At 37.8% G+C, this 25,917-nt stretch overlaps 1 protein-coding gene across 2 annotated transcripts in view; it reads right to left on the bottom strand.

The window, feature by feature from the left end:
• Window positions 1-857: 857 nt before the first annotated feature.
• Window positions 858-25,917, bottom strand: part of nt5c1aa (5'-nucleotidase, cytosolic IAa) — a 40,173-nt gene continuing 15,113 nt past the window's right edge. For both annotated transcript variants that reach the window (XM_030146800.1, XM_030146799.1), the window contains 5 exons: window positions 24,956-25,123; window positions 24,081-24,210; window positions 8,763-8,885; window positions 3,652-3,836; window positions 858-2,777 (listed from right to left, as the gene is read on the bottom strand). In XM_030146800.1, the coding sequence (XP_030002660.1) occupies window positions 2,415-2,777; window positions 3,652-3,836; window positions 8,763-8,885; window positions 24,081-24,210; window positions 24,956-25,123 (969 nt within the window). In that variant the 3' untranslated portion in view covers window positions 858-2,414. The remainder of the gene's footprint in view (window positions 2,778-3,651; window positions 3,837-8,762; window positions 8,886-24,080; window positions 24,211-24,955; window positions 25,124-25,917) is intronic.

A 25,917-nucleotide genomic window follows, 5' to 3' on the forward strand; every position in this document is an offset into this window, starting at 1 on the left:
CTTTCATAATTCATAGTTTGAGTTATTGTTTGTTCAGTATTAATTGTCAGCCTTGTAAGTACAAGCTGTACATATCCTGACCAAGGAAAATAAAATTCCCACTTTGTGTAGTCATCTACACCCGGCTTTTCTGCCTCCGTCCATAATAATATACATTATATAGACTAAATGTCGTCTAAAATTAATGTGTATTTGCAACATAGTATAGGAAACTACTGCATGATCAAAAACAAATCAATTTCAGCAAAAAAATGTCTCAGTTCTGGGGTCGCCAGAAATTTGTGATGTTAAAATGGGGTCACGAGCCAAAAAAGTTTGGGAACCACTGCTTTAACGTGTGCACACAAAACAGAGGGGTAGGGGTAAAGGGGAGGGCCAAGGGGTGAATTGGGATTCAACCAAAGTCTCCCTTTTCTCTGATTCATTTCCCCAACGTAAACAGGTATAGCCATACTGTCGAACATGCATCCCAGGACAAAACTGTCCAACTCGGCTAATCTTCCATAGTTCCATCCCTTCAATACCTCATTTTAGAAAAAATTGCGTTGTAGTAATTGCAGAGACAAATGTTGGTTTTTTTGTTGTTGTTTTTTTTTATCCTGGTTGAAAACATGTTTGTTTAGATGTTGTCAGTTTAAAAGTTGCAGTTTGTGTTAAAACTATTGAAGTTTCAGAACTATGTAAATACAAGGCTACAAACCACAAAGTCATTAGAACTGTTTCTCTCCATGATCTATTCACAGCTGTTGAAGATACTTCTGTAACTTCAACATGACAAGACTGTGAATTTCATCTCTTTTAAGACTTTTTCACTTTGCTCTCAAATGTTAGGATAAAATGTGTGGAGGCAGCGGATGTTTTTTTATGTGTATCACATGCAACAAGTCCATTGAATTGTTTAGATGCAGAAAGAGTCAATTCACTATCTTTGCAACAAACTGTAACTTCCTTGACTCATAAAATTATCTTCAAAATTGACAAACATCATGGATGTAAATAGCACAATTAAGAAGATCAAAAAAAAGATTAATCTCTTGTCCTGTGCGGCACAACATTAGTGGACACACTTTGGCTCTATTACACAGTAAACCTTTGTAAATTTCGTGCTTTTTATACAAAGGCTCATGTTTGCTTTCAGAATCCCAGCATTAGTGTGATATTACGGTCGGTCTTTGTTCATTAATATTATCTGTACCCTTCAAAGGCTCATGTTTTTTTCAAAAGGCAACAAGTAGGATCTTTCATCACAGTAAACCTTTGTACATTGTGTTTTTGTTTTGTTTTTTTATCCCCAAGGCTTGAATGTGCCATTACAACAATATCAATATGCCATCACAATAATAGCAATAGCATACTAACATGGTAAACCCTACCACAGTAAATACTTCCTGTACCTCACTAAGGCTCATGTACCTTTTACAGTACTGCAATTAGGATCCCACACCACCACAAATCTTATTACACTGAATACTTTTTGTACTGAGGCTCATGTGTGCTTTGCAAACATTAGCATTATCATGCTAACATTGTAAACCTCAGTACGCTAAATAAACCACTTTTCTACAGTTACACGAAAAGTCAAAGGGACACCACATTGATTATTTATTTTTTGGAAACATTTTTTCTGTACTCTTTTGAATCCATTCAGTGGTTAGACATTTCATTCTGGTCCAAAAATGTCCACACTTGCTAAAACAGTGTAGTTTAAAGTGTTTTCTTTCAACTAAGGCACCAATTTATGGCTTCCTCTATTTTTTTTTTTGGACTAACAGAATAATAAAATAATCATTCTTTCCTTAGTAATATGAACTGCATATTATTTCACATTACTGTAGATTTGTTATGTATATTAGAAATAAACTCTGTAAAATGATTAACACATAACATTTCATTAATAACTCTTGTGCTTGTATGCATCACACTCTCCTTTAGCCTCATAACATCTCTATACTGTGCTTATGGCTCATCGATGACGTACAATGTCATATTTGTGTTTACATAAATATGAGCCTTGTGTTTTAGCAATTCATTCATTCATTCATTCATGTTGAGCTTTCAAAGAGCAAACATGTTCTGTCAAAACAAAGACAGACAATCTGAGTCAGGAAACTGTTGTGCAGCACCGTTAAAAATTACAAAATAAGAATCAATGCTCAGCAGAGTGAGGTTTGAAAATGTAAATATAAGTAGTGTAGGGAGTGTTCGTCATCCAGGTCACTTCAGTTTCCAGACTTCATCTCGACTCAGTCCAGACCTGAACATGACAGCTACGACGTCTACAATATAATAATGACAGTGTGGAAATGATGCATTTCCACAAACATACAAGTTCTTCCAACACTTCTCTGTGCTGGATTTGCTGATGTGTCTTCTGTGGTTCTGGCTCCATGTTTGTGCCACTGAAGTCCTGCTGCCTACTTTGCCACAGTGGTGTTCTTTTTGGAGACTTTCTGATGTTTCTGTGCAATCCCATAGGGCACATGGGCAGCGATGGTTCCCATCTCTGCCGCCCCCTCGACATGAAACATCTGATCGTCAAAGTAGATGTGGGGCCTGATCTTCTCTAGCATGGGGCCCTTTGGAGCTCCTGCCAGGAACAAAGCTTCGTCGATCTCCAACCCCCAGGCCCTGAGTGTCTTCAACGCCCGAATCCCAGAGCTGGCTGCACTACGAGCCGTGACCAGGAAGGTCCGGATGGGACAGTCCAGACGCTGGCCTTTAGCATAGAACTTTTTCTGGAGCTTCCCCAGGGCCTCGAGGAAACCTTTCAAAGGACCCTGGAAATGATGAAAAGAGGAGATTACAATGAGACTAAAAAAATAGTCTTTTTACTGTTTTAGAACCTTATGAAGCAGCATTTTAACCCATGAAGACCCAGTGCTACTTCTGTGTTAGTTCCCAAATAAATCTTTCTGTCTATGTAACCTTTCTTAAGTGATTTGTCAGTTTTTATTGTAATATTATCCTTTCCATTTTGCTTTTTTTTTTAAAGTGAAAATCAGGTATTTTTCTTCCTTCACTTTACTCATCATGTACTTTAATCATCATGCTGAGATTACATTTGAGGATTATTTTACCAAAAACAGGGAAAACTTGAGAAAAAGTGACTTTTTCAGTAAAATATGTAATTAAGTGAACATAAACCAAGTGTCTCCATCCACTGTCATTGATCCAACTCCATGGGTTTTCTAGTGAATCGATGTTGTAGAAGAAGACAGTGTTTCCACGGTAACTACAGGGCCTCTGAACATCCAAATGGGTCATATCTGATGACTGTGAAAAGATGACAAACTGTATTTTACACCAATTATTTACATGTATTGATAGGATTAATGGATCAACAGGGATTAAACAGTTTAGATCAGTTGATGCTTTTGGTCACTGGTATATATTTGGGTCTTTATGGGTTAAATGACACTTCAAATTCCACTATCTTTTGACAGTGCTTATCATATAATTTTGTTTACTTTATTCATAGTGCAATCACTTATTAAAATGTAATTTATTCATAGAACATCTGCCTGATAAGAGCAGCAATGAATTGTAACAACAGATTAGGTTGGAATTCTTTATACATAATGTCATAAAATAGGAATAGCAACAAATTAATTGCAAATTATATGGAAGTGTCTGAATGAAAAAACTCTGTACATGGTCCAGCAGAGTGTCCTCATTTTCCCTCTCATGTTCAAAGAACTTGTCCAACCCGTGGGCTTTGAAGATGCGCTCTGACTCATCTGAGAAGAGGACGGCGTCTCCGTCAAACGCCACCCTCAGCTGGGACTCTGACACCTCCGTCAGCTTCTCTGGCATGAACATGGTGGCTGCTGCGATGCCTGATGATAAATACACAGATCAGTGACGGATGAGTGGTTTTCATCAGAGTCACAGTAATATTCTGTCTCCAGGAAAGGCTACAGGAAGTAGCTGAAACTAGTAAAGCAGGTAAACAAACAACTACCCCTGTCTGATAAATGAATTACCTACAATAAAAATGTATGTTGTTTTTAATCTGCACAAGAACAAAAGAATAAAAGCAAAAGAATAGTTATAATACTGATGTTTCTTTCAATAAAACATATACCTCAACCATTTTTATGATTTTGTTGAGGTTGAAGGGTTCCTGGAAATTTTTCTTCCTCCAAAAAAGTTTGAGAAGCACTGACTTTGAGTAAAAACTGAGGTTAAAGTAAGGACTGAATTAATATTTCTGCATTTCATCTTTAACTGGATTAAAAATTAATTCTTGTGGGTACATCTTAGCACTGATTTCAACTCAAAATAAACCTGATCTTAAACTAATTTCTGCAGAAAATGTCATTTGTGTATCACTCAAAATAGGCCAGCTGATGCAGGTTTATGTTTAGGCTGGTGCAGCTGCATCACTGAACTCTTGGTCTCAGAACAAATAGTAAAATAATAAGCGTATTGTTATTCTCAAGTGCACATTTCATGTTTTATTTGTAAAATTAATGTCTCATAGTCATAGTCTGGTTAAATTTATTTTGTATTGTTCAAGTAAAAATGTAGGTGGTTTTTAATCTATACAAGAAATTGTTGAAAGAAAAGCTAAAATAATAGTTACAATATTGATGTTTCTTTCAATAAAACAAATACTTGAACCATTTCAACAATTTTGTTGGGGTTTAGAGGGTTACGGAAATTTTTCTTTCTCCAAAAAAGTTTGAAAATCACAGACTTTGAGTAAAAACTGAGGTTTAAAGTAAGGACTGACTTATTATTTCTGCATTTCATCTTTAACTGGATTAATAATGAATCTTTGTGGGTACATCTTAGCACTGATTTCAGCTCAAAATAAAACTGATGTTAAACTAATTTCTGCAGAAAATGATATTTGTGTAACAATAGAAATAGGACAGCTGATGCAGGTTTATGTTTAGTTTGGTGCAGCTGCATTATCATTGAACACGTGGTGTCAGAACAAATAATAAATGTGTTGTTATAGTCATAATAAGATGAACACACATTTCATGTTTTCATTTGGAAAAGTGTTGTCTCATAGTCATCGATATTATAAGTATTCTTTTTCTTTTATTTGAATAATTTCTTGTGCAGATTAAAAACAACCTACATTTTTGCTTGAACAACACAATACATACTCCCTGTTTCTTTCAATAAAACAAATACTTGAACCATTTTTACAATGTTGTTGGGGTTGAGAGGGGCCCGGAAATTTTTCTTCCTCCGAAAAAGTTTGAAAACCTCTGACTTTGAGGAAAAACTAAGGTTTAAAGTAAGGACTGACTTAATATTTCTGCATTTCATCTTTAATTGGTTTAAAAATGAATCCTTGTGGGTACATCTTAGCACTGATTTCAGCTCAAAATAAACCTGATCTTAAACTAATTTCTGCAAAAAATGTCATTTGTGTAACACTAGAAATAGGACAGCTGATGCAGGTTTATGTTTAGGCTGGTGCAGCTGCATTGTCACTGAACACTTGGTCTCAGAACAAATAATAAATGTATTATTATCGTCATAAGAGAAGTGCACATTTCATGTTTTTTATTTGGAAAAGTATTGTCTCATAGTCATGGAGCAGTGAATTTATTTTGTATTGTTGAAGCAAAAATGTTTGTTGTTTTTAATCTGCGCAAGAAATTGTTCAAATAAAACAAAAAAGAATGGTTATAATATTGATGGTTCTTTAAATAAAACAAATACTTGAACCATTTTTACAATTTTGTCAAGGTTGAGAGGGTCCCGGAAATTTTTCTTCCTCTAAAAAAGTTTGAAAAGCACTGACTTTGAGTAAAAACTGAGGTTTAAAGTAAGGACTGACTTAATATTTCTGCATTTCATCTTAAATCGGTTTAAAAATGAGTCCTTGTGGGTACATCTTAGCACTGATTTCAGCTCAAAATAAAGATGATTTTAAACTAATCTCTGTAGAAAATGTCATTTGTGTAACACTAGAAATAGGACAGGTAATACAGGTTTATGTTTAGGTCAGTGCACTTGGTCTCAGAACAAATAATAAAAATAATAAATGTATTGTTATTGTCATAACAAGATAAGAGCACATTTCATGTTTTTATTTGTAAAAGTATTTTCTCATGGTCATAATCTGGTTGAATTTATTTTGTAATATCAATGTTTCTTTCAATAAAACAAATACTTGAACCATTTCTACAATTTTGTTGAGGTTCAGAGGGTTCCGGACATTTTTCTTCCTCCAAAAAAGTTTGAAAAAACTGAGGTTAAAGTAAGGACTGACTTAATATTTCTTAATTTCACCTTAAATCGGTTTAAAAAGGAATCCTTCTGGGTACATCTTAGCACTGATTTCAGCTCAGAATAAACCCGATGTTAAACTAATCTCTGCAGAAAATGTCATTTGTGTAACAATAGAAATAGGACAGCTGATGCAGGTTTATGTTTAGGTCGGTGCAGCTGAACCCTTGCTCTCAGAACAGGTACTCGTAAAGGCCTTGAGCCTACAGGAAACATTCACAAATGACTACACGGCTAATTAGGGCCTTTCAAGTAAAATGTCAAGGGCGCTTCCTGTGCTGTGCTGTGTGTGTCTGTGTGTGTCTTTGTGAAGGGGTGTTTGTTTGTGTGCTTCCCACTGCGTCACTGCATTAGTGACATTAAGCTTGTAAATCACATGAGGAATGTCTCTGGGGTCACCTTGAGAGCTTTGTGGTCGTGCTGTGATCAATCCACACTCAGGCTCATTTTCCCTCAGTCCTCAACACACACACACATAAATCAAACTCATTTAATCCTTCATGCTGTACTGTACGTATCTATCCCGACTTGCTCTGATCTATTTCGGTACGCTCTTCCTGCTTTGACGGTAATGATAATGCAGCGTGGAAAGTGTTTCGCTGAACAAATTGAAACGTTCAGAAGTGGCTGTCACTTCACATCAGTGCACCCTGATCTGCAGAACATATTAACACCTTGTATTTCTGTGACAAAGAGCGTCCTGTTTTCAAATATTGACAGATATTCAGAGCCAAAGCCAATGGAATGTCACTGCCTGAACGTGTTTCCTTTAGAGCGTCTTAATATGCATTGATGTGTAGGAATCCATCAAGGAAATACAAGAGAGGAAATAATCAATACGCTAATTTATGGTAATGCTACTGCGGCAGTGAAGAACATGTCAGTCATAAGTGCTCATTATGCAAACAAGACAAAAAGAATTCAGACAGCATGAAGGCAGTTAGCTCAGTGGGTTTTCTAGGTGCACTTAGAGCTGCTCTTGAGGTAAGATGTGTGTTGTACAGCATCACAATTTCTTTAAATAATATTGAAATGAATGAAAATGAGCAAGAAACCAGATGGTAAGACTGTAAAATATGTTCATTTGTAAACTGACAAATAAAAATGGTCGTCTCCACAGGCTTCTGTGAACACAGGGGGGTGGGAATATTTCATGTTGACGTCCTCAGGCCTGGCCTCCTTAGAGATGTTACTGAATGACTGAAGTGTGAGGTTCTGTGTCAGTACTGCAAAGCCTGGAAATGACAACTGCCAGTAGGATGGGAATCGAGAACCAGCTCCAGTAGCTCAGTTCCATGGAATCGTTTGCCTGCCTGCTAAACAATTCTGCTTATCGAGCAATGTTAATGTTACGCATGTGTGACGATATCACACGTATGCTGCATTGTTTAGGTTTAGAATTTCCATTTCTTCAAAGGGGGGAAATCCCTCCAATATGCTCAAACATTTGTTCACACAGCATGCAATTCATTTGCACGAATGTCACATGTTTGATACGCTACTTAGGGACACTTGTGAATCCAATGGCAGAGCAAACACCAGAGCATCATCCAGGCCTGGTTCTGAGGGGGGGGGGTCAACAAACGTCCTGCCCCCTCAAAAAAAAGTTTCCAAAGGTAAGGAAAAGGAAAATGAGGTGCACAACAGCAGGAGACATAGAGGAATTAGCAAAGCGTCTTAAGTTTCACTTCCAGTTTGTAGGGTCGTATGGTGGTGACCCAAGAGAATCGATAAGGAATTGGAATCGTTAAATTCTAACTGCTAGAGTCACTATTTTGATTATTTAGATAATACTGACATAAGACACATATTGCTCATTGAATAAAAGTGCTGAAACTTTACCACATTTACTGAGCAACAAAGAGGAATTAAATCAAAATGTGCTGTTGTTTTTAAGATCAAATGTGAAGTTCTACAAAGTAACTCTTTATTACCTCCGCCAGGAGGTATTGTGATCACTTTGCTTTGTGTGTTTGCGTGTGTGGTGTGCATTTGTGTGTGTTTTTTTGTTAGCAAGATAACTCAAAAAGTTATGGATGGATTCTCATGAAATTTTCAGGAAAAAGTTGATACTGGCACAAGGAAGAAATTATTAAATTTTGGTGGTGATCGGGGGTGGGGGGGTCACGGGGGCTGACTGATCTTCCTTGGTGAGGTCTGGCGCTCTCCAAGTGCTTTTTTAGTTGTCAGTAGATTCACTTCATATCTCTGCAATCCAATGCATTGGCATCTTTTCCACTATGTCAAAACTCTAAATTCTAAACATTATAATTATCTTTTTTTACTGTTTGAAAGTAGAAGTATTACATATATCCCCTTTCATTATTACCCCCTGAGCCTCATGACATGAAGATTCAGGTCATTTCATAACAACCAAGAGCTAAATCAAGCTAAAACATAATAAATATGATACTGTCAGACCATACAACCAGTGGTGTGAGATTAGAGACAAATTTTACAGTCCTTTTTGGTATCAAAGGACATACTTATTTTTAATCTGTGCTCACCTTCAGCCAGTGCCTCCCTGACCTTGTCGGCATCAGCAGACAGGTAGAGGTTGGTGTGCCAGGCCTTCAGGTAGCCGATGGGACTGGCCCCTCCCGTCATGCAAAACCTCTCGATGAACAGGTCTGAGGAGAAGCATGAGGATTATCAGGATGCACGAACACACACATAAAAAAAGACAGTACAGTCACCCCATGAGAGCCAAGAGACACTTACATTAACAAAATCATAAAAAGTAAATGGATTTGAAATAGTCTCTCTCTATCTTTAAATGTCCTAATCATCTTCCAAGGTTGAAGCATCACATTTATTTCAGTTATTCAAATCATAATATCCATTCCTCAGACTCCAATCCATTAAGTTTTTCAATCATTTTTATTAGAGGCAATCCAGATTTTTCCATTCATCCTTTATGTTAGGTCAGTGTTTCTCAACCTTTTTTTGAACCAAGGCCCACTAACAGCATTATGAGCTCTGAAAAATGTGGGACCGGGGGGGGGGGGGGGGGGGGGGGGGGGGGGGGGGGGGATTATTCTAAAAGTACTGCGACAAACCTGTATGTGGAGGATGTAGTAGATATAGCACTGTAGATAAAGCCCCCTCACCTCATCATTTCCACCTGCTGACCCCTGAAGACACATTTTCAACCTGGGTGGGGTATGCCTCTATTACATGACAGGACCTCAATCCATAAGCTGGGGGAGTTGGGGGTGTGAGGGGTGGTAGTTTATATGTCAGAGCTTACACGGCGTCTTTACGCTTGCATTTTGATATGGGGGGAATCTGCTGCATCTCCTTTGTACTAATTAGCCAGTGTGATTTTTTCATGACTTTTTCCCCTCCCGTCCGTTGCTCGCACCCCCCGGAAAGAGGGTCCGCACCCCCCAGTTGAAAACCACAACCAGTGGAGGTCATGGGTTGTTAAAGATTTATAGTTTTGGCAAAATTAGTCGAAACTTTCTCTCTCTCAATTTGGCATCTTTAACATGTATTATCAGTCATTAATTTCAGTAAACATCCCTATCACCTCTGTTAAACATTACCTGTATTTGATTTTTTTTTTTTTTTTAACTATTTGTCATCATCTCATTATCCACGTTTACAATCGAGATCCCATTTGGATGTATGAATGCCATGTGTGAAAGGCAAGGTCAAGGTTAAAGGTCAACTTACTATATTGTCCACCCATCCTAATACTCACAGCACCTAGCATTAGCAATTAGAATTAGCGCTTTAGGAGCAATGAGCTGCTAGTGAAGGTGCTTGATAAGGTCTCTGCAAATGGAAAGTTGCTCTGAAGAACGGAAGAAATTAATTATAATGACTATACATAATACACACTATATCTCACTGTAATGTGCAATAATCAATCACGGAACATGTGCCTCATGTCTGGCACATGTATGTTTACATTGTTTACCCTCCCACATTTGCATTCACACTGTTCACTACCCTGCACCGTTTACACTGTTTAATCCAGTAGTTCCCAACCTTTTATGGCTCGTGACCCCATTTTAACATCACAAATTTCTGGCGACCCCAGACATTTTTTGCTTAAATTAATTTGTTTTTGATTATGTAATAGTTTGCTATACTGTTTGCAAATAAGCGTTAATTTTAGACAACATTTAGTCTATATAATGTATATTATTGTGGACAGAGGGAGAAAAGCCAGGTGTAGATTATTGCACAAAGGGAGAATTTGATTTTCCTTGGTCAGGATATGTACAGTCAGTCCAGCTTGGATTTACAAGGCTGACAATTAATACTGAACAAACAAGAACTCAACTATGAATTATGAAAGAGCTGCAGCATCTGAAACCGACCACAATGAACATTTGAAAGATAAAACAGTACCACAGTGCTTCAGTTTCAGCTTCACAGTTTGTCATGTCTTTTATTTTTTGTGATTGTCTCTCTCAACTCACCATATATTTTTTATTAGTAAGTTGTTGTTTTTTTTAATCAATTACTAGAAATTTCAGGTGACCCCATTTGAATTCCAGGCGACCCCACGTGGGGTCATGACCCCAAGGTTGAAAAACACTGGTTTAATACCTTGTTATATTTGTACTGTTTACACTGTAACATGTATGTATATACTGTTTACAATGTTACATTTGCACATTGTTATACTACTTTTATTCTTAATTCTACCCTTTCATACAGTATTTGCACATATTTAGATTGCACACTACTTTATATCTTATTTTTTCTATTTTTCTGTATCTTATTGAGTTGTTATTTAGATGTAAGTGCACTGTCGCTGGCAGAGACCACCTGCAATTTTGTTGCACAACTGGTGTAATGACAGTAAATTCTATTCTATTCTATTCTATTCTATTCTAAAGTCTCCCACTACTGCTCACACTTATGATATCTGAAGTGGAAGGGGAAGGAGAAAGGATAAACTTACATGCTCTGAAAATGTGAAGAGGGTTAAGAAGAAGAAGTGGGGCAGGCTGTGCACATGAAAAGTACTTAAGACTGGTGGGAAAGTATCTGTTTGCATTTTGGCTGAGGGAGGGTCCTTAATGCACCACTCTGGCCTGATCTGCACATGACTGAGGAAACACTATGTAGAGAATGTAGAAGAGCTGTGATTATGAAGATGTGGATCATGGCTCCCTCTTTTGGTAAAAGGAAGAGAGAAGAGGAGATTTGTGTGTGTGTGTGTGTGTGTGTGTGTGTGTGTGTGTGTGTGTGTGTGTGTGTGTGTAGGGGGGGTAATGACAGACCCAATCTGAGTGGAGCTGAAGTTATGATGAAATAGAAATATGACCCCAAAGACAGATGGAGATTAGATCAACAGAAGGTCACAGTAGGTACAGGATGGATGCACTGGTCACAGCTACTGGAAGGCGATGACATTTACTCAGAGACGCACATAGGTTACATCAACATTAAGGGTCATTTCAATGTGTTCTTCTAAAGTTCAGTGAATCACATGAGACTCTAGTAAACTGACTTTACTGATGTAGCTAGCTGCAGTTTTATCAAGTGTTATAATTAATATCAGTTCATATTAGTGTCACAATTTGTAAAAAGGGACATTTAACAGATTAAGTACAAATACTGAAGAAGTCTGTTTGACGATAGAGAGTTAAATGTTAATGCATACTCTATAGATTCAGTGTCAAACCCAATATAAACATGAATGGAACACTGAATTATGACAACATTTGCATATTTTTTTTAATAATTCAACAATTGTGATTCCCCAGTAATAAAGTCGTAGAGTTAAAAAAAAAAAAATGCTTATGCTAGTTTCAAACCCAATTTAAAAAGCAAAAACTGAATATATATTTCTTGTATTTACTGACTTATTGCAACTCTTCTGCAGTACCTCCAGAGCCCACCAGGGGGCTGCTGCCCAGACTTTACCAATTACTGCCAAAGAAACCCTAAAGACCTCCCTGTGAGACCACTGGAGTATTAAGGATCTGAAACTACAGGCTTCTGTAAAGTTTTCAATCTCAAAACACAGTTTAAGTGGTTTTACTGACAGTGGAAGCAGGTGTAGATGAATGAAGTTAGAGTGTGGACAGAGATATTTAAGGGGTTTTCAAAGCGGACTGTGGACTTAAACTCAGGAAGATGTCTACAAATGACATGCCTTTAGCTAATGAAGTCCTGGGCACTGTAAGTTACACAATTTTTGATTTTCTGTTACCAAAAACATCCCATTTACTGTTTTGAGCTTTGCAGAACGATACCTGCCAGCAATTTTTTTTCTTGCTACAACCTGAGGAAAAATAATACTGTTAGCATGAACAACAGGTGTATTTCCATAACTGTGGGTATGACGTATTTTGAATTTTCCCTGTTGGAAAATGTTTATGGAAACAGAGAAAAAATCCTGAATTTGCAAAAAAAAAAAGAAAAGAAAAGAAAAAAAATCCCCCATTCAAGGTGGTGTTTTTTCCCCATTTTTCAACCAAGAGTAAATGCACACATAGGAAATGAAAAACACCCTTTCAAGTTAATTTTGACATGGTGAACATTTAACTCAGCTGAGCTGATCAGATGTTTACTGCATCCTACATATTCTGTTAAAGTCTGTGTGAAAGTTAAATACTTATATTGCACTTTTCCAGACTTTTATGGTGTCCAAAGTGCTTTACAAACCCTCACATTTACCCATCCACGCACACACTCATACACCAGTGGGCAGATGCCACCATGCAAGGCACTGCCAGGTCCTACTGGGAGCAATTTGGGGTTCAGTATCTTGCCCAAGGATGCTTCTACATGTGGACAGTCAGAGGCAGGATTCAAACCGCCGACACTCCAGTCATGGGACGACCCGCTCTACCAGTTAAGCCCATGTGTGTCATCTGTGAAAGGCCTCACAACCCCTTTAGATGGAAAACTCCAGAACACTCCACCTCTTCTGTGTTTAATGTGACTGACAGTTTCATTTAGTGGTGACTAACTCAGCCTGGGTCATACACTCCAAACCAGGCTACGGAAACACACATCATTGTCTTTTTGTTTCTTGGCTTCCAATTCACTTGACATCTTATGAAAATGCACCTATTTATAGTGACTATGAGAAAAACTAATACAACATATAGCATCAAAATATGAACTGTCAGGGGGTTCTCAGTGAAAACAATACCAGATGTTTGATGTTGTTGTTACTCAGTTGTTTGAAGTAGCGTGGGACCGTGGAAACTGCTGAAATGGAACTGTATTCAAATATTATTTGCATTGTGCTTCAACCCTTTCATGCTGAATTATGAGAACCTTAATTTAGATTTTTTTCTTGAGTGATTTTATTCCTCTTTAGGCATAAAAAAAAAACAAAAAACAAAAACAATGCGAATAATTTTTTTTTATGCAGCTATTTTTCATGGAGTTGAAAAAAATGTCCACTAAGCTGGACACCATGTGTTTAATTTTTGAGGAAGCAAAGAAATATATATTTACAAATATACTGTGTGAAAACTATGAAATACAAACATTTTAATGCTGCTAATTTGATGTTTTCTTACGTTTTAACATACTCTAATACTAGTCATTACTCATTTCATGGAGATAATATGCAAAAAAAAAAAAAAAACTTTTGTTGTTGATTACAGTCTAATAACAATAACAAGGAATTGATTTACACTCAAACATGTTAGATCACGTTTATCAAGAACAGCGAAGCTACAGTAACGTTATCAATGTCAGTGTATGGGATGATGCATAAGCGTTCACTGTTTTGGCTGATATGAAACTAAAACAGCAAAACCCATGAAAATACAAGAGAACAGCTGTAGAATAACTGTCCACTGTAGTGACCACTATGCATGAAAGGGTTAAATACAAACTACTGTAATATTAGATGCTAACCTACCATTAGATGAGTTTACTTGTTAAATGAAGAGTTATTTACTTTATATCCCCACATGGATCAGCTTAGTGGTTCATCAGTTCACCCTAAGACAATATTAATGGATTTCAGTACAGTAGCTCTTTACAGGCTTAGTGTCTATGAAAATGGCATAGAAATCATTTCAAAGATACTTCTGTATGTTAAGAATATGTTAAGAATAATTCTGTGACACTTGTAATTTATACCTTAACCCATAAAGACCCAAATATCCACTGGTGACCAAAGTTATTTACTGATATAAAAAATTAAATAACTGTTGATCCACTAAACCTATCAATACATACAAATAATTGGTGTAAATACAGTTTGTCATCTTTTCATGGTTATCAGATATGACCCATTTGGATGTTTAGAGGCTCTGTAGTTACCATGGAAACACCGTCATCTTCTATAACATTGAATCACCAGTAAAACCCATGAAGTTGGATCAATGACAGTGGATGGAGACTCTTTATGTTCAGTTAATGATAGATTTTACTGAAAAGACACTTTTTCTTCAGTTTTCCTCTGTTTTTTGATATAATTCAATTGAATTAAATTTATTTATAGAGCCCAATATCGCAACAAAGTTGCCTCACAGGCTTTTACAGAAATTTTATTGATTTAAAAAAAAAAAAAAAAACACCACAATGTAAATAAACTAACAGTCAAATAACACTAATATAATAACCCTTAACTTTAATTTGAGCTTTTATGGACATCTACATGATCAGCAAATTAGATAAAGTTTCACTTAAAAATGCAAATACAAATATATATACATGAGCATAACACTAGAATAAATGGCGATAAATCACTTAAGAAAAGTTCAAAATAGAGAAAAAAAAGACTTGGGAACTGCCACAAAAATAGCACCGGGTGTTTATGGGTTAATGTGTCAATAACACAGGTCCTCATTTTTCTATATTTTAATGTAGAAATATTCTAAATGCTCCCACTGACAAAGATAAACTCACGTGTCCGTCTGTCAGTGATGAGCATGGTGGACTGTGCTTTCTCAAAGAGTAGAAAACGTGCAGTCATCATAAGACAGATAAACAGTCAGTGTTCTTTGTATTTCCGTGGGACATCCTTTTATCATTTGATTTTCCACATCAGATTTCAGAAAAGGTTTATTTAGCTTTGTAGTGGGACCCTGGTGAGTATGACCCTGCCCTGTTTTGTGCCCCATCATTAAACCTCACAGGCATTCTGTCAGAGCGTGGGAGTCACTTAGGGAACAGTGTCCTCACCACTCATGTCTTTTTTTCCCCCCTCTGCATAAATGTTATCTTATAATCTATCAGTGTATGATTTATTTGCTTGTTCAGGACATCTGAAACATGCTAATGGGAAGCAGGAAATCAGCAGGGCTGTGAAGACACACTGCTTCTGCTTCAAAGAAAAAAACTGTTTAACATTTTACCCTTGTAGCTCACAAGCAGAGAGGCTGTTGTGCATGTAGACATTATACAGACTGAATGCATATATGAGGTGGTGTAGTGTCACCGGTGCTGATTTCCACAGAGAGCATCATTACACAACATCCCATCTTGCATCCACAGCACATTACATGTAAAGTAGATCGACAAAAGTGCTGACGGGCACCTTGACGGTCACGACTACTCACTCCAATCTCCACTCATCTAAGTACACCAGGATGAATGTTTGACTTTATCCATCACCAGCAGATAGCTACAAAACAAGCAGATAAGGGACTTCTAATATGAAGATACAACTCATGTGAAAAAGGTCTATTGTCTCAGGTTATGCTGTATTCTTTAGTTTGTTGTATCACAGCACGGCATGGATGCGGGAAGGAAACTTGCATGAAACCATGTGTAAGAATATGACAAGTATTTGCAGTAATTTATGGTAGTGTAAGATGAGGATTTTTTTTTTTTTCTGAGGTTCCACTGTATTGGAAATGAGGACATTTCATTTAAAGAGAGGGAAGTGTGTAAGATGATTTATTTTTGCTTTGTTAATTTTATTTGTAGAATTTAACCGGGTCTGTATGGTTTCTGTTATTGGGACTATTGTAATGGATAGGTGGAGGAATACGGTGTAGAGAAAAATTGAGGGGTTCGGTTCAAGTGAAGTGAGAGCGGTGGACCGCTAATAAAGTTTTCTTCCTGTGGAGTTATTCCCCCTCTGATTCTTGCTTTTTCATCCACGACCTCCTAATTTTTGGGTAACGCCTAAACTTCCAAGTGTTACAGTAGTGTGTACGATTTAAACATATATATTTCCAGGTATACTAGTTACGAAATAGATTGATAAATTAGGAGTTTTTTCCATTTTAGGCAGTGGTAATCTATGCTCAAACTATGTCATATCAGCTAATGTTAGCTAGTGAGTTAGCCACAGCTTTATTTACTTATTATCATATTTATTATCCTATTTATTATATGATTTATGTATTTTAATTTCTTCAGTCTTCCTCTTTGTTCCTTCTATCACTTTATGTTTTTTTTTTAGCTCCCTTCCTCCTTTTATTATTGTTTAACCAGCTATACTGTTTTTATGATGATCCCTTATTGGGATTGTGTATTGATACTACTGATTTTTGTTTTACTCTATTTCTTTAAACTATCTACAGTACAGGCCAAAGTTTGGACACACCTTCTCATTCTTTGCATTTTCTTTATTTTCATGACTATTTTCATTGTAGATCCTCACTGAAGGCATCAAAACTATGAATGAACACATGTGGAATTATGTACTTAACAAAAAAGTGTGAAATAACTGAAAACATCTCTTATATTCTAGTTTCTTCAAAGTAGCCACCCTTAGCTCTGATGACTGTTTTGCACACTCTTGGCATTCTCTTGATGAGCTTCAAGAGGTAGTCACCTGAAATGGTTTCCTAACAGTCTGAAGAAGTTCCCAGAGATGCTTAGCACTTGTTGGCCCTTTTGCCTTCACTCTGCGGTCCAGCTCACCCCAAACCATCTCGATTGGGTTCAAGTCTGGTGACTGTGGAGGCCAGGTCATCTGGCGCAGCACTCCATCACTCTCCTTCTTGGTCAGATATCCCTCACACAGCCTGGAGGTGTGTTGGGGTCATTGTCCTGGTTGAAAAATAAATGATGGTCCAACTAAACGCAAACCGGATGGAATGGCATGTCACTTCAGGATGCTGTGGTAGCCATGCTGCTTCAGGTTGCCTTTAATCTTGAATAAATCCCCAACAGTGTCACCAGCAAAGCACCCCCACACCATCACACCTCCTCCTCCATGCTTCACGGTGGGAACCAGGCATGTAGCATCCATCCGTTCACCTTTTCTGCGTCGCACAAAGACATGGCGGTTGGATCCAAAGATCTGAAATTTGGACTCATCAGACCAAAGCACAGATTTCCACTGGTCTAATGTCCATTCCTTGGGTTTCTTGGCCCAAATAAATCTCTTCTGTTTGTTGCCTCTCCTTAGCAGTGGTTTCCTAGCCGCTATTTGACCATGAAGGCCTGATTCACGCAGTCTCCTCTTAACAGTTGTTGTAGAGATGTGTCTGCTGCTAGAGCTCTGTGTGGTATTCATCTGGTCTCTAATCTGAGCTGCTGTTAATTTACGATTTCTGAGGCTGGTGACTCGCATGAACTTATCTTCAGCATCAGAGGTGACTCTTGGTCTTCCTTTCCTGGGGCGGTCCTCATGTGAGCCAGTTTCGTTGGAGCGCTTGATGGTTTTTGCGACTGCACTTGGGGACACATTCAAAGTTTTTGCAATTTTCCGGACTGACTGACCTTCATTTCTTAAAGTAATGATGGCCACTCGTTTCTCTTTACTTAGCTGATTGGTTCTTGCCATAATATGTATTCTAACAGTTGTCCAGTAGGGCTGTCAGCTGTGCATCAACCTGACTTCTGCACAACACAACTGATGGTCCCAACCCCATCAATAAGGCAAGAAATTCCACGAAGTAACCCTGATGAGGCACACCTATGAAGTGGAAACCATTTCAGGTGACTACCTCTGGAAGCTCATCAAGAGAATGCCAAGGGTGTGCAAGGCAGTCATCAGAGTAAAGGGTGGCTACTTTGAAGAAACTAGAATATAAGAGATGTTTTCAGTTATTTCACACTTTTTTGGTAAGTACATAATTCCACATGTGTTCATTCATAGTTTTGATGCCCTCAGTGAGGCTCTACAATGAAAATAGTCATGAAAATAAAGAAAATGCGAAAGAATGAGAAGGTGTGTCCAAACTTTTTGGCCTGTACTGTATATTATAAAAGCTAAGTGGCATCTATGCGCGTGCATGCGTGCGTGTGTTTCTGGGATTCACACCAAATCCAGACGGCTGCAGTTTGGCATACTTATGTATTTTTGGTCAAGGAAGAGACTAGCGAAATCGGCAAGCTGATAGGACCAATATTTTGGCAGATATTAGTAATTTTGGAATACAATAGCCTTACAATCACGTTACTATGGCCAGAACACTTTGGCGGTGACTGCTGGACAAATGTGGTACAGCATGCATGAATACACAACAGCATAAAAACTACCACGTCAAGAACCTGTGGATCTCCACGGGTCAACGTGCTAGTTTTGAATAAGTATTGTATATTTACCTGTTATTTTTACTTGCTGCTGGTTAAGTATTACTGCTCTGATTGAACCATTTGCTGTCACAGCACTTTGTAAACTACGGTTTTAAAAAGTGCTATATAATAATTTTTATTATAGTTATTATCCAGTCAGAAGTGACGGAGGGAACATTTACTTATTCATTATTTTTTAAACCTACAAGTTTTTTGGCTTTTCAGAATAAATTTTTAGTGGGAGTTAGAGAAGTGACCTCTCCCTCTGTTTTAGTTAAATTAGCAAGTACAGAATAGATATTAGGCTAAGTTAACATTAGCTTTTCTAAGTGTTATTCAAAAGGGAAAACCAGGGCCAGGTCTAGATAATTCTAAATAGGTGAAGACTCTGATCAGATGAGACTATATCTAAAAGAGGCTCCACTTCTGTCACATTGGACATTGTTTGAATGTTGTATGAAAAGTGAAAAAAGAAAAGTCTGACACAGACCAGAGAGTTAGACTTTCCAACAGACTCAACACGAATAAATCTATCTGGTCAAACTGTGTAGAGTGAGTCACATGTTAGGTCCATAGTATGTGTTTTCTATTTACCTTCTTATATTTTATGTACAGAATTAATATGTTAAATTTGTTGCATTTTAATGAAAACGATAATATGTACAAACATGAAAGGTAAAAATACTATTACCTTTTATGTATATAAATAAAGGAGCTATAGAAAATTAGGTGTTTCCATTTTAAATACTTTAACTAGCTATTTATCAAAGAAATTTTAAGGAAAATATGTTACATTTATACATAATAGTTTTCTGGATCACATATTTTGATAAATCTTGCCGATATTTTCACGTACCCAGGAATTTCAGTGTGATAACGTGAGGAAACAAATATTTCCTCTTCCTGATGTGTGTGCTGCTTCACCCATTGCCACCCAGCTGTGTAGTGAGGATGTTCAAGTTCTTCTTATCCACAGCACCAGAGGAGTCATGTTTTCCTTTTCTGCAGGAAGGGTCAGAGGTCGCGGGGCTGTTTGAATGTGCTGGACTGCCCATGCAGAGAACCACCACAAAGATCTAACATGGAAGCATTTGAAAGGTCGTGACTTGCTTTGGCGTCTCCACACAGACCTGTTTTTGTTTCAGGCCTCTTGGATTATTCTTGTGTCCCATGGGACTTCCTGTTGAAGCCAATCAGGCCTGAGGCTCTGAGGATATGAGAAGATTTGAGGAGCTGAACAGGAAGTGGTCTGTGGTAAAATGACATCACAGAGGCTGAGATTTTCCTGAGAAGCATCATTTCAGTCAGCTGTGCATACATTTTATTGTTTGTCTGTCTGCTGAGCTTGCGTCATTAATGTTGTCTCTACCAGTACATTCACATCATTGCACTGACTCAACATGTGCACAGCCATGATAGCAGCCTGTACACACATTTATATGCATATGTGTTTTCTGTGAAAGTCTTCATTTTCGCACCAAAGTTTTTTTAGTGCCACTCCATGGATGTCAAATTCAATTTAGTTCAGGGGACACATACAGTTTCCTCTAAAGTGGGCTGGACCAGTAAAATAATGACATAATAATAAAATGTTTTAGTACAAAAAATAAAAGTACAATTTGAAGAATATTATACCTGAGCTTATCATTTACACAACTTACAGATCACAGTAAACCTACAAATGCACCAACGGGCATAATCTTGTTAAAATTCCACTTATTTTTCAGGTTGTTCGTGGCTGTTGGTGCCGTCGGAGGGGTCAGAGGTCATGGGTGTTCAGCTTAAATGAACATGTTTCAGAGCCGCCTCAGTCACATAAACAGAAATCTGAGTAGACAGTGTTACAACTGTGGAAGACTAGAAAAAAAAATCACAAAAGTATAGATGACCAGGAAAATAATAGCATAACAAAATTTGATCTTTGTTTTAGTGCAAAATAAGTAAAATTACAGTGCAAAAAAGGTAACATTTAGAAACTATCTTTTCACAAAAAAAGTTTTTAACCTGAACTTCCATGAACAACCTGAAATTTCTTAAGAAAATGCAATTTGAACAATACAAGGTCTTAACTTATCATGTGCATTACAGTTTATAGATCACAGTGGCTCTACAAAGGCATACATTTAATCAATGTGATGTCATGAATTGCGTACAGATAACACGCCACTTTTAATTGACACATTATAAGCTTTCCATGTTTTTGTTCATGTCGCATCAAATACCACACGATTAGCAATTAAGGTTAGGGTTAGGGGTTACGGGTATGTAAACCAGAAATCTTGGCATACACTGACACGTGATCAAATGGTGTTGAATAACATGCAAAAGGATGAAAGTGTGTACGTATAGCACAGCAAATGCAATCAGAACTGGCGTGACATACAACGCAATTTCATGAGATCAGTCTGCATTTAGTAACAGGCACCTGGAACTGAAAAATATAGCAATTAACTTTATGATCAACACAAGTGATCTGGATTCACTGACACCTTTGTCTATCAGTGTCTTATATGTAGGGATGGGAATCGAGAACCGGTTCTTTTTTGAGAACTGGATCCCAGTAGCTCTATTCCTTGGAATTGTTTGCCTCCATGCTTAACAATTCTGCTTATCGAGTCCACCTTCATTGCGCATTTGCAATGACGTCACACGTATGCTGCATTGTTTTGGTCAGAACGTAGCCAACATGGCATTGAGGCAGAAACGGTCTAAAAAGACGACACCAGGTCCACTGGAACACTGCCAAAGCTTCCATTTCTTCAAAAGGGTGGAATCCCTCCAATATGCTCAAACATTTGTCCACAGCATGTGATTCATTTACAGGAATGTCACGTATTTGATACTCTACTTAGCAACACTTGTGAATGTAGCGGCAGAGTAAACGCTGGGCCCAGTTCCAGTTCCGGTGTGGGCAACAAACATCGTACCCCCTCAAATACAAGTTTCCGAAGGTAGGGAAAAGGAAATGAAGTGCACAACAACGGGAGACGGGCAGAGTTGAACTGGTTCCACATAGTGGAAATGTGGCAATAGAAGAATTAGTAAAGCGTCTTTAGTTTCACTTTCATTGTACACCCCCCCCCCCCACCCCCCAAACCAGGCCCGGCATCATCTATTGTTATTATTTATGCATACTGTATATGTTATATTTTCTGTGCAGAGATGGAAATATAAAAAACAGTTAATGCAAACACACCCATTTGTACTCTTTTATTCCCTCACCTAATGAGAATCGATAAGAGAATCCATAAGGAATCGGATCGATAAGCAATATCGATAATGGAATCAGAATCGTTAAATTCTTATCGATTCCCATCCCTACTTGTATGTAATGTTAGTATTTTGCAAATTCACTCTGTGGACCAGACTGTACCCTTTGGAGGGCTGGTTTGGGTCCACGGACCACATGTTTGACACCACTGCTCCAATCAATCAGTACGAGCTACTGTTAGGTCAGCTAGTACAGACTCCAACTATACTCCACGAATCACCACAAACATGTGCAAACCTTGCGTATTGTTGCTGTCGGGTGGAAACCTCATAAATCCATTTTTGGTCTTTTTGTTTGTCATAAAAAAATTCTATTGGTCAGTCTTCACATTGCCTTGATGATTTTAGAAATATCTAACCAATGAAAAATGTTGAAAACAGCTTGTGACTACATCTCTTACCTCCATTCAGTTATTTATCCTATTTGTCTGAGATTTTAACAGTTCACCGCCCCAGCAGAGCCCTCTGATCATCCACTCAGATGGTTCTGAATGTCCTCAGGTCCTGATATAAACAGTGGGGGGATTGTTCCTTTGCTGTCTCTGCTCCAAAACTGGAACTCACTGCCCCCTGACTTGCAAGTCCTCACTGACCTGTCCCTGTTTAAGTCCAGGTTAAAGACACACTTGTTCAGACTGGCTTTTAACCCTCAACGTGTGTCTTATTGTTTAGTACACTTTTATAGTATTTGATTAAGCTGTTGTTATCTTATAATGTGATCTTTTTTTTTTGCGTAAAGCACTTTGGTCTTCTTTGTGTTGTTGTAAAGTGCTGTATAAATAAACTTTGATTGGTTGATTGATTTAGAATATACATAGTTTTTCCAGTTTTCTGAAAAATAACTGTTTTGGACAGTGTCGATTTTTTAAAATTGAACATAGTCTGAATACAGAGTGAAACTGATGTATTTTTTACAGTTTGTAGCTGCTATATCTGGTTCTCAGTCCCTTTACACATGATGATCCCAGTGTACAGCTCTTATATCTGCATGTTATTTTACTAAAGAGTAGCATGAGGTCATTCTGCAATCCTATTTGGTTGTTTTTGTTTTTTTTACTTCAGTCATATTTCACATTTCAGCCGACCCTTACCAATAGTCCTTCCCCTTGGCACTGTAGAAGCACAGTCTTAGACACTCTCAGCCAATCCCTGGCCCTTTTCACATCTGACGTTAACATGCATCCATCACTAGTGGACAGTTTTAAGGGCCGTTGTAAACACCAGTCACTGCGGGTGCATTTGGAGGTGATCTGGGGTGAATATGTTCACATTCTCATAGTATTTGCAGCCATGGAACATGTGCTGAGACAGACTGAAGAAACAGAATACCTGCAGCTCTCATAACCCAGTAAAAATTCATGAGCATGTTTTTTTTAATCCTTAAATGACATTTAGCTCATTAAGACCTGAATATCCACCAAAAGCATCTGATCTCATTTGTTTAATAACAGTTGATCCACTAATCATATTAATACATGTAAATAATTGGTGTAAAGTTCAGTTTGTCATCTTTTCATGGTCATCAGATATGACCCACTTGGACGTTCAGAGGCTCCATCTGGAACACAGACACTGTCATCTTCTACAACACTGATTCACCAGTAAAACCCATGGAGTTTGATAAATAACAGTGGATGGAGACACTTGTTTATATGTTCAGTTCATGATATTTTGCTGAAAGAGTCGCTTTTTCTTCAGTTTTTTCTGTTTCTGATATAATAACCCTCAACTTTCCTCTGAGCTTTTATAAACATCTACATTATTCATAAATTAAATGTAGGAAAATACCTGGTTTTCACTGAAAAAATGCAAAATAAAGACGATAATATTACAATAAATGGTAATAAATCAATTAAGAAAGGTTAAATATAAAGAACTGCCACAAAAGTAGCACTGGGTCTTTATGGGTTAAAGGTACTACTGCTGTGTGTGACAGTGAATTTTTAAGAGTTAGGCGATTGTATTGGGTATTGCTATATTAAACTGTAGCATTGTCTTTATTAGAATAATGTGATCATTCTGCAAATCCACCTGCATCATTCTACAAAGGTTATATTTTTTATACACAAAAATGGTGTGTTCACTGCTACATATTGGAACAATGCAAATGAAGCATCTGGTCTAATTTCTGGTAGACTTACTGTGATGGTTGATGGTGTTAATGAGTCGAATCCCAACGTGTGCATGGTTGTATGTGACCAAAACAATGTCAAACAGTTCTTCACTTTGTGGATACAGTTCCCGCAGACGCGTATTCACCGCCTCCAGGGCCTGTTAGGATGCAGTAAACACATCTGTTTTAGTAATGGATTCTGTGTGTGTGTGTGTGTGTGTGTGTGTGTGTGTGTGTGTGTGTGTGTGTGTGTGTGTGTGTGTGTGTGTGTATATGTATGTATGTGTGTATGTATGTATGTATGTGAGTGTGTGTGTGTGTGTATGTATGTATGTATGTGTATGTGTGTATATATGTGTGTATGCTTGTATGTATGTGTGTATGTATGCATGCATGTATGTATGTGTGTATGCGTGTATATGTGTGTATGCTTGTATGTACGTGTGTATTTGTGTATGTATGTATGTGTGTGTATGTATGTATGTGTATGCATGTGTATGTATGTATGTATGTATCTGTGTGTATGTACTGTATGTGTGTGTGTGTGCATGTGTGTACATATGTATGTATGTATGTAATCAAGCTATCTATCTGTCTGTCTGTCTGTCTGTCTGTCTGTCTGTCTGTCTATCTATCTATCTATCTATCTATCTGTGGATGTGTGTGAGTATGTGCATATGTATGTAGTATGTATGTAACAGCCTATTTCAGTTTACTTGTTGTTTTCAATAAATTACTTTTTCAAAGTGCTTTTTGTCTCACTCCCCCTTCTTGCTTTTGTATATTGTAGCTCTACTTAAAACCTCATTAAGATCCAAATGTGCAAAAGGTAAATTCTAGCTATTTTTCAACTGGTCTTAAGATTTTGATCAGGTCTGTATGTATGTATGTGCTGCCGTTGACCTTAACAAAGGGGAAAGCAGGTCCAGGGGCGAAGGGTTCGTTCTCATGTTCAATTTGGTATCTCAGGTACTCCTCTACTCCTTTCTGCTCAAACACCTTCTGCTCCGTTTCAGTGCGAAACAAAACCCGAGAAGAAACAGCGATGGTCACAGCGTTCTCTGGTTTAGGCTGCAGAAACAGAGAGTATGACGTAACACACACAGGAAATGAGAGCTGAGAGGATGACTGGAAAACACAAGGAGGACATGAATAAAGCTATTTTTACCTGCCGTTTACATGACACTGAACCTGAAACTAAACCCTGCTGAGAATATTTTTAACTTTTCCCTTTTTACTGAAGGAGACCTGAGGGGCAATATTATTAAAACTTTATTGGACGCAGTTAAAGGAACAGTAAAAAGTCAACATTGGACTGGATGCTGGGTTACGTGAACATGCAGAAACATTCCATAAGACAACATTTCCACAACATATCAGTGGACATTAGTAGTGTGTGTGGGTTCAGCCACGTGATCATGCATGTACGACACTCCACTCATGGCAACAGAAACAATGGAGTCTAATTTTTTTACTCATGAAATTGTACATACTTTGAGAAATGCACCAAAGTTGAATAACCTGCCCCTCTAAGTCGTCTACTGTGCAGGGATTTGTAATGTCCTGCCAACAGTGTGATGATTTTAGACCGCTGCACTCAGATGACCTGCATTAGGCCCCGCCCTCATGTGTGTTTATGTGCTGGAGGAGGGGAGCATTCCAAACAGGGTATCTGGTATTAGTATTAGAAACTTGATGATTCCTGAGAGGGAGGAGGTGGAGGGGGGACAATGTTGTGCTCATGAAGTTTTGGTTGGCATGGCCGCGTAAGTGCATGTAACTTTGCATAAATAAAGGTTAAAGGTCAGCTCACTTTATCATCCCCATGGTCTCTGCATTTTACATATCCTAATTAACACACAGTA

This window comes from Sphaeramia orbicularis, chromosome 11 (genome assembly GCF_902148855.1).
Source record: "Sphaeramia orbicularis chromosome 11, fSphaOr1.1, whole genome shotgun sequence".
NCBI classification, from domain to species: domain Eukaryota; kingdom Metazoa; phylum Chordata; class Actinopteri; order Kurtiformes; family Apogonidae; genus Sphaeramia; species Sphaeramia orbicularis.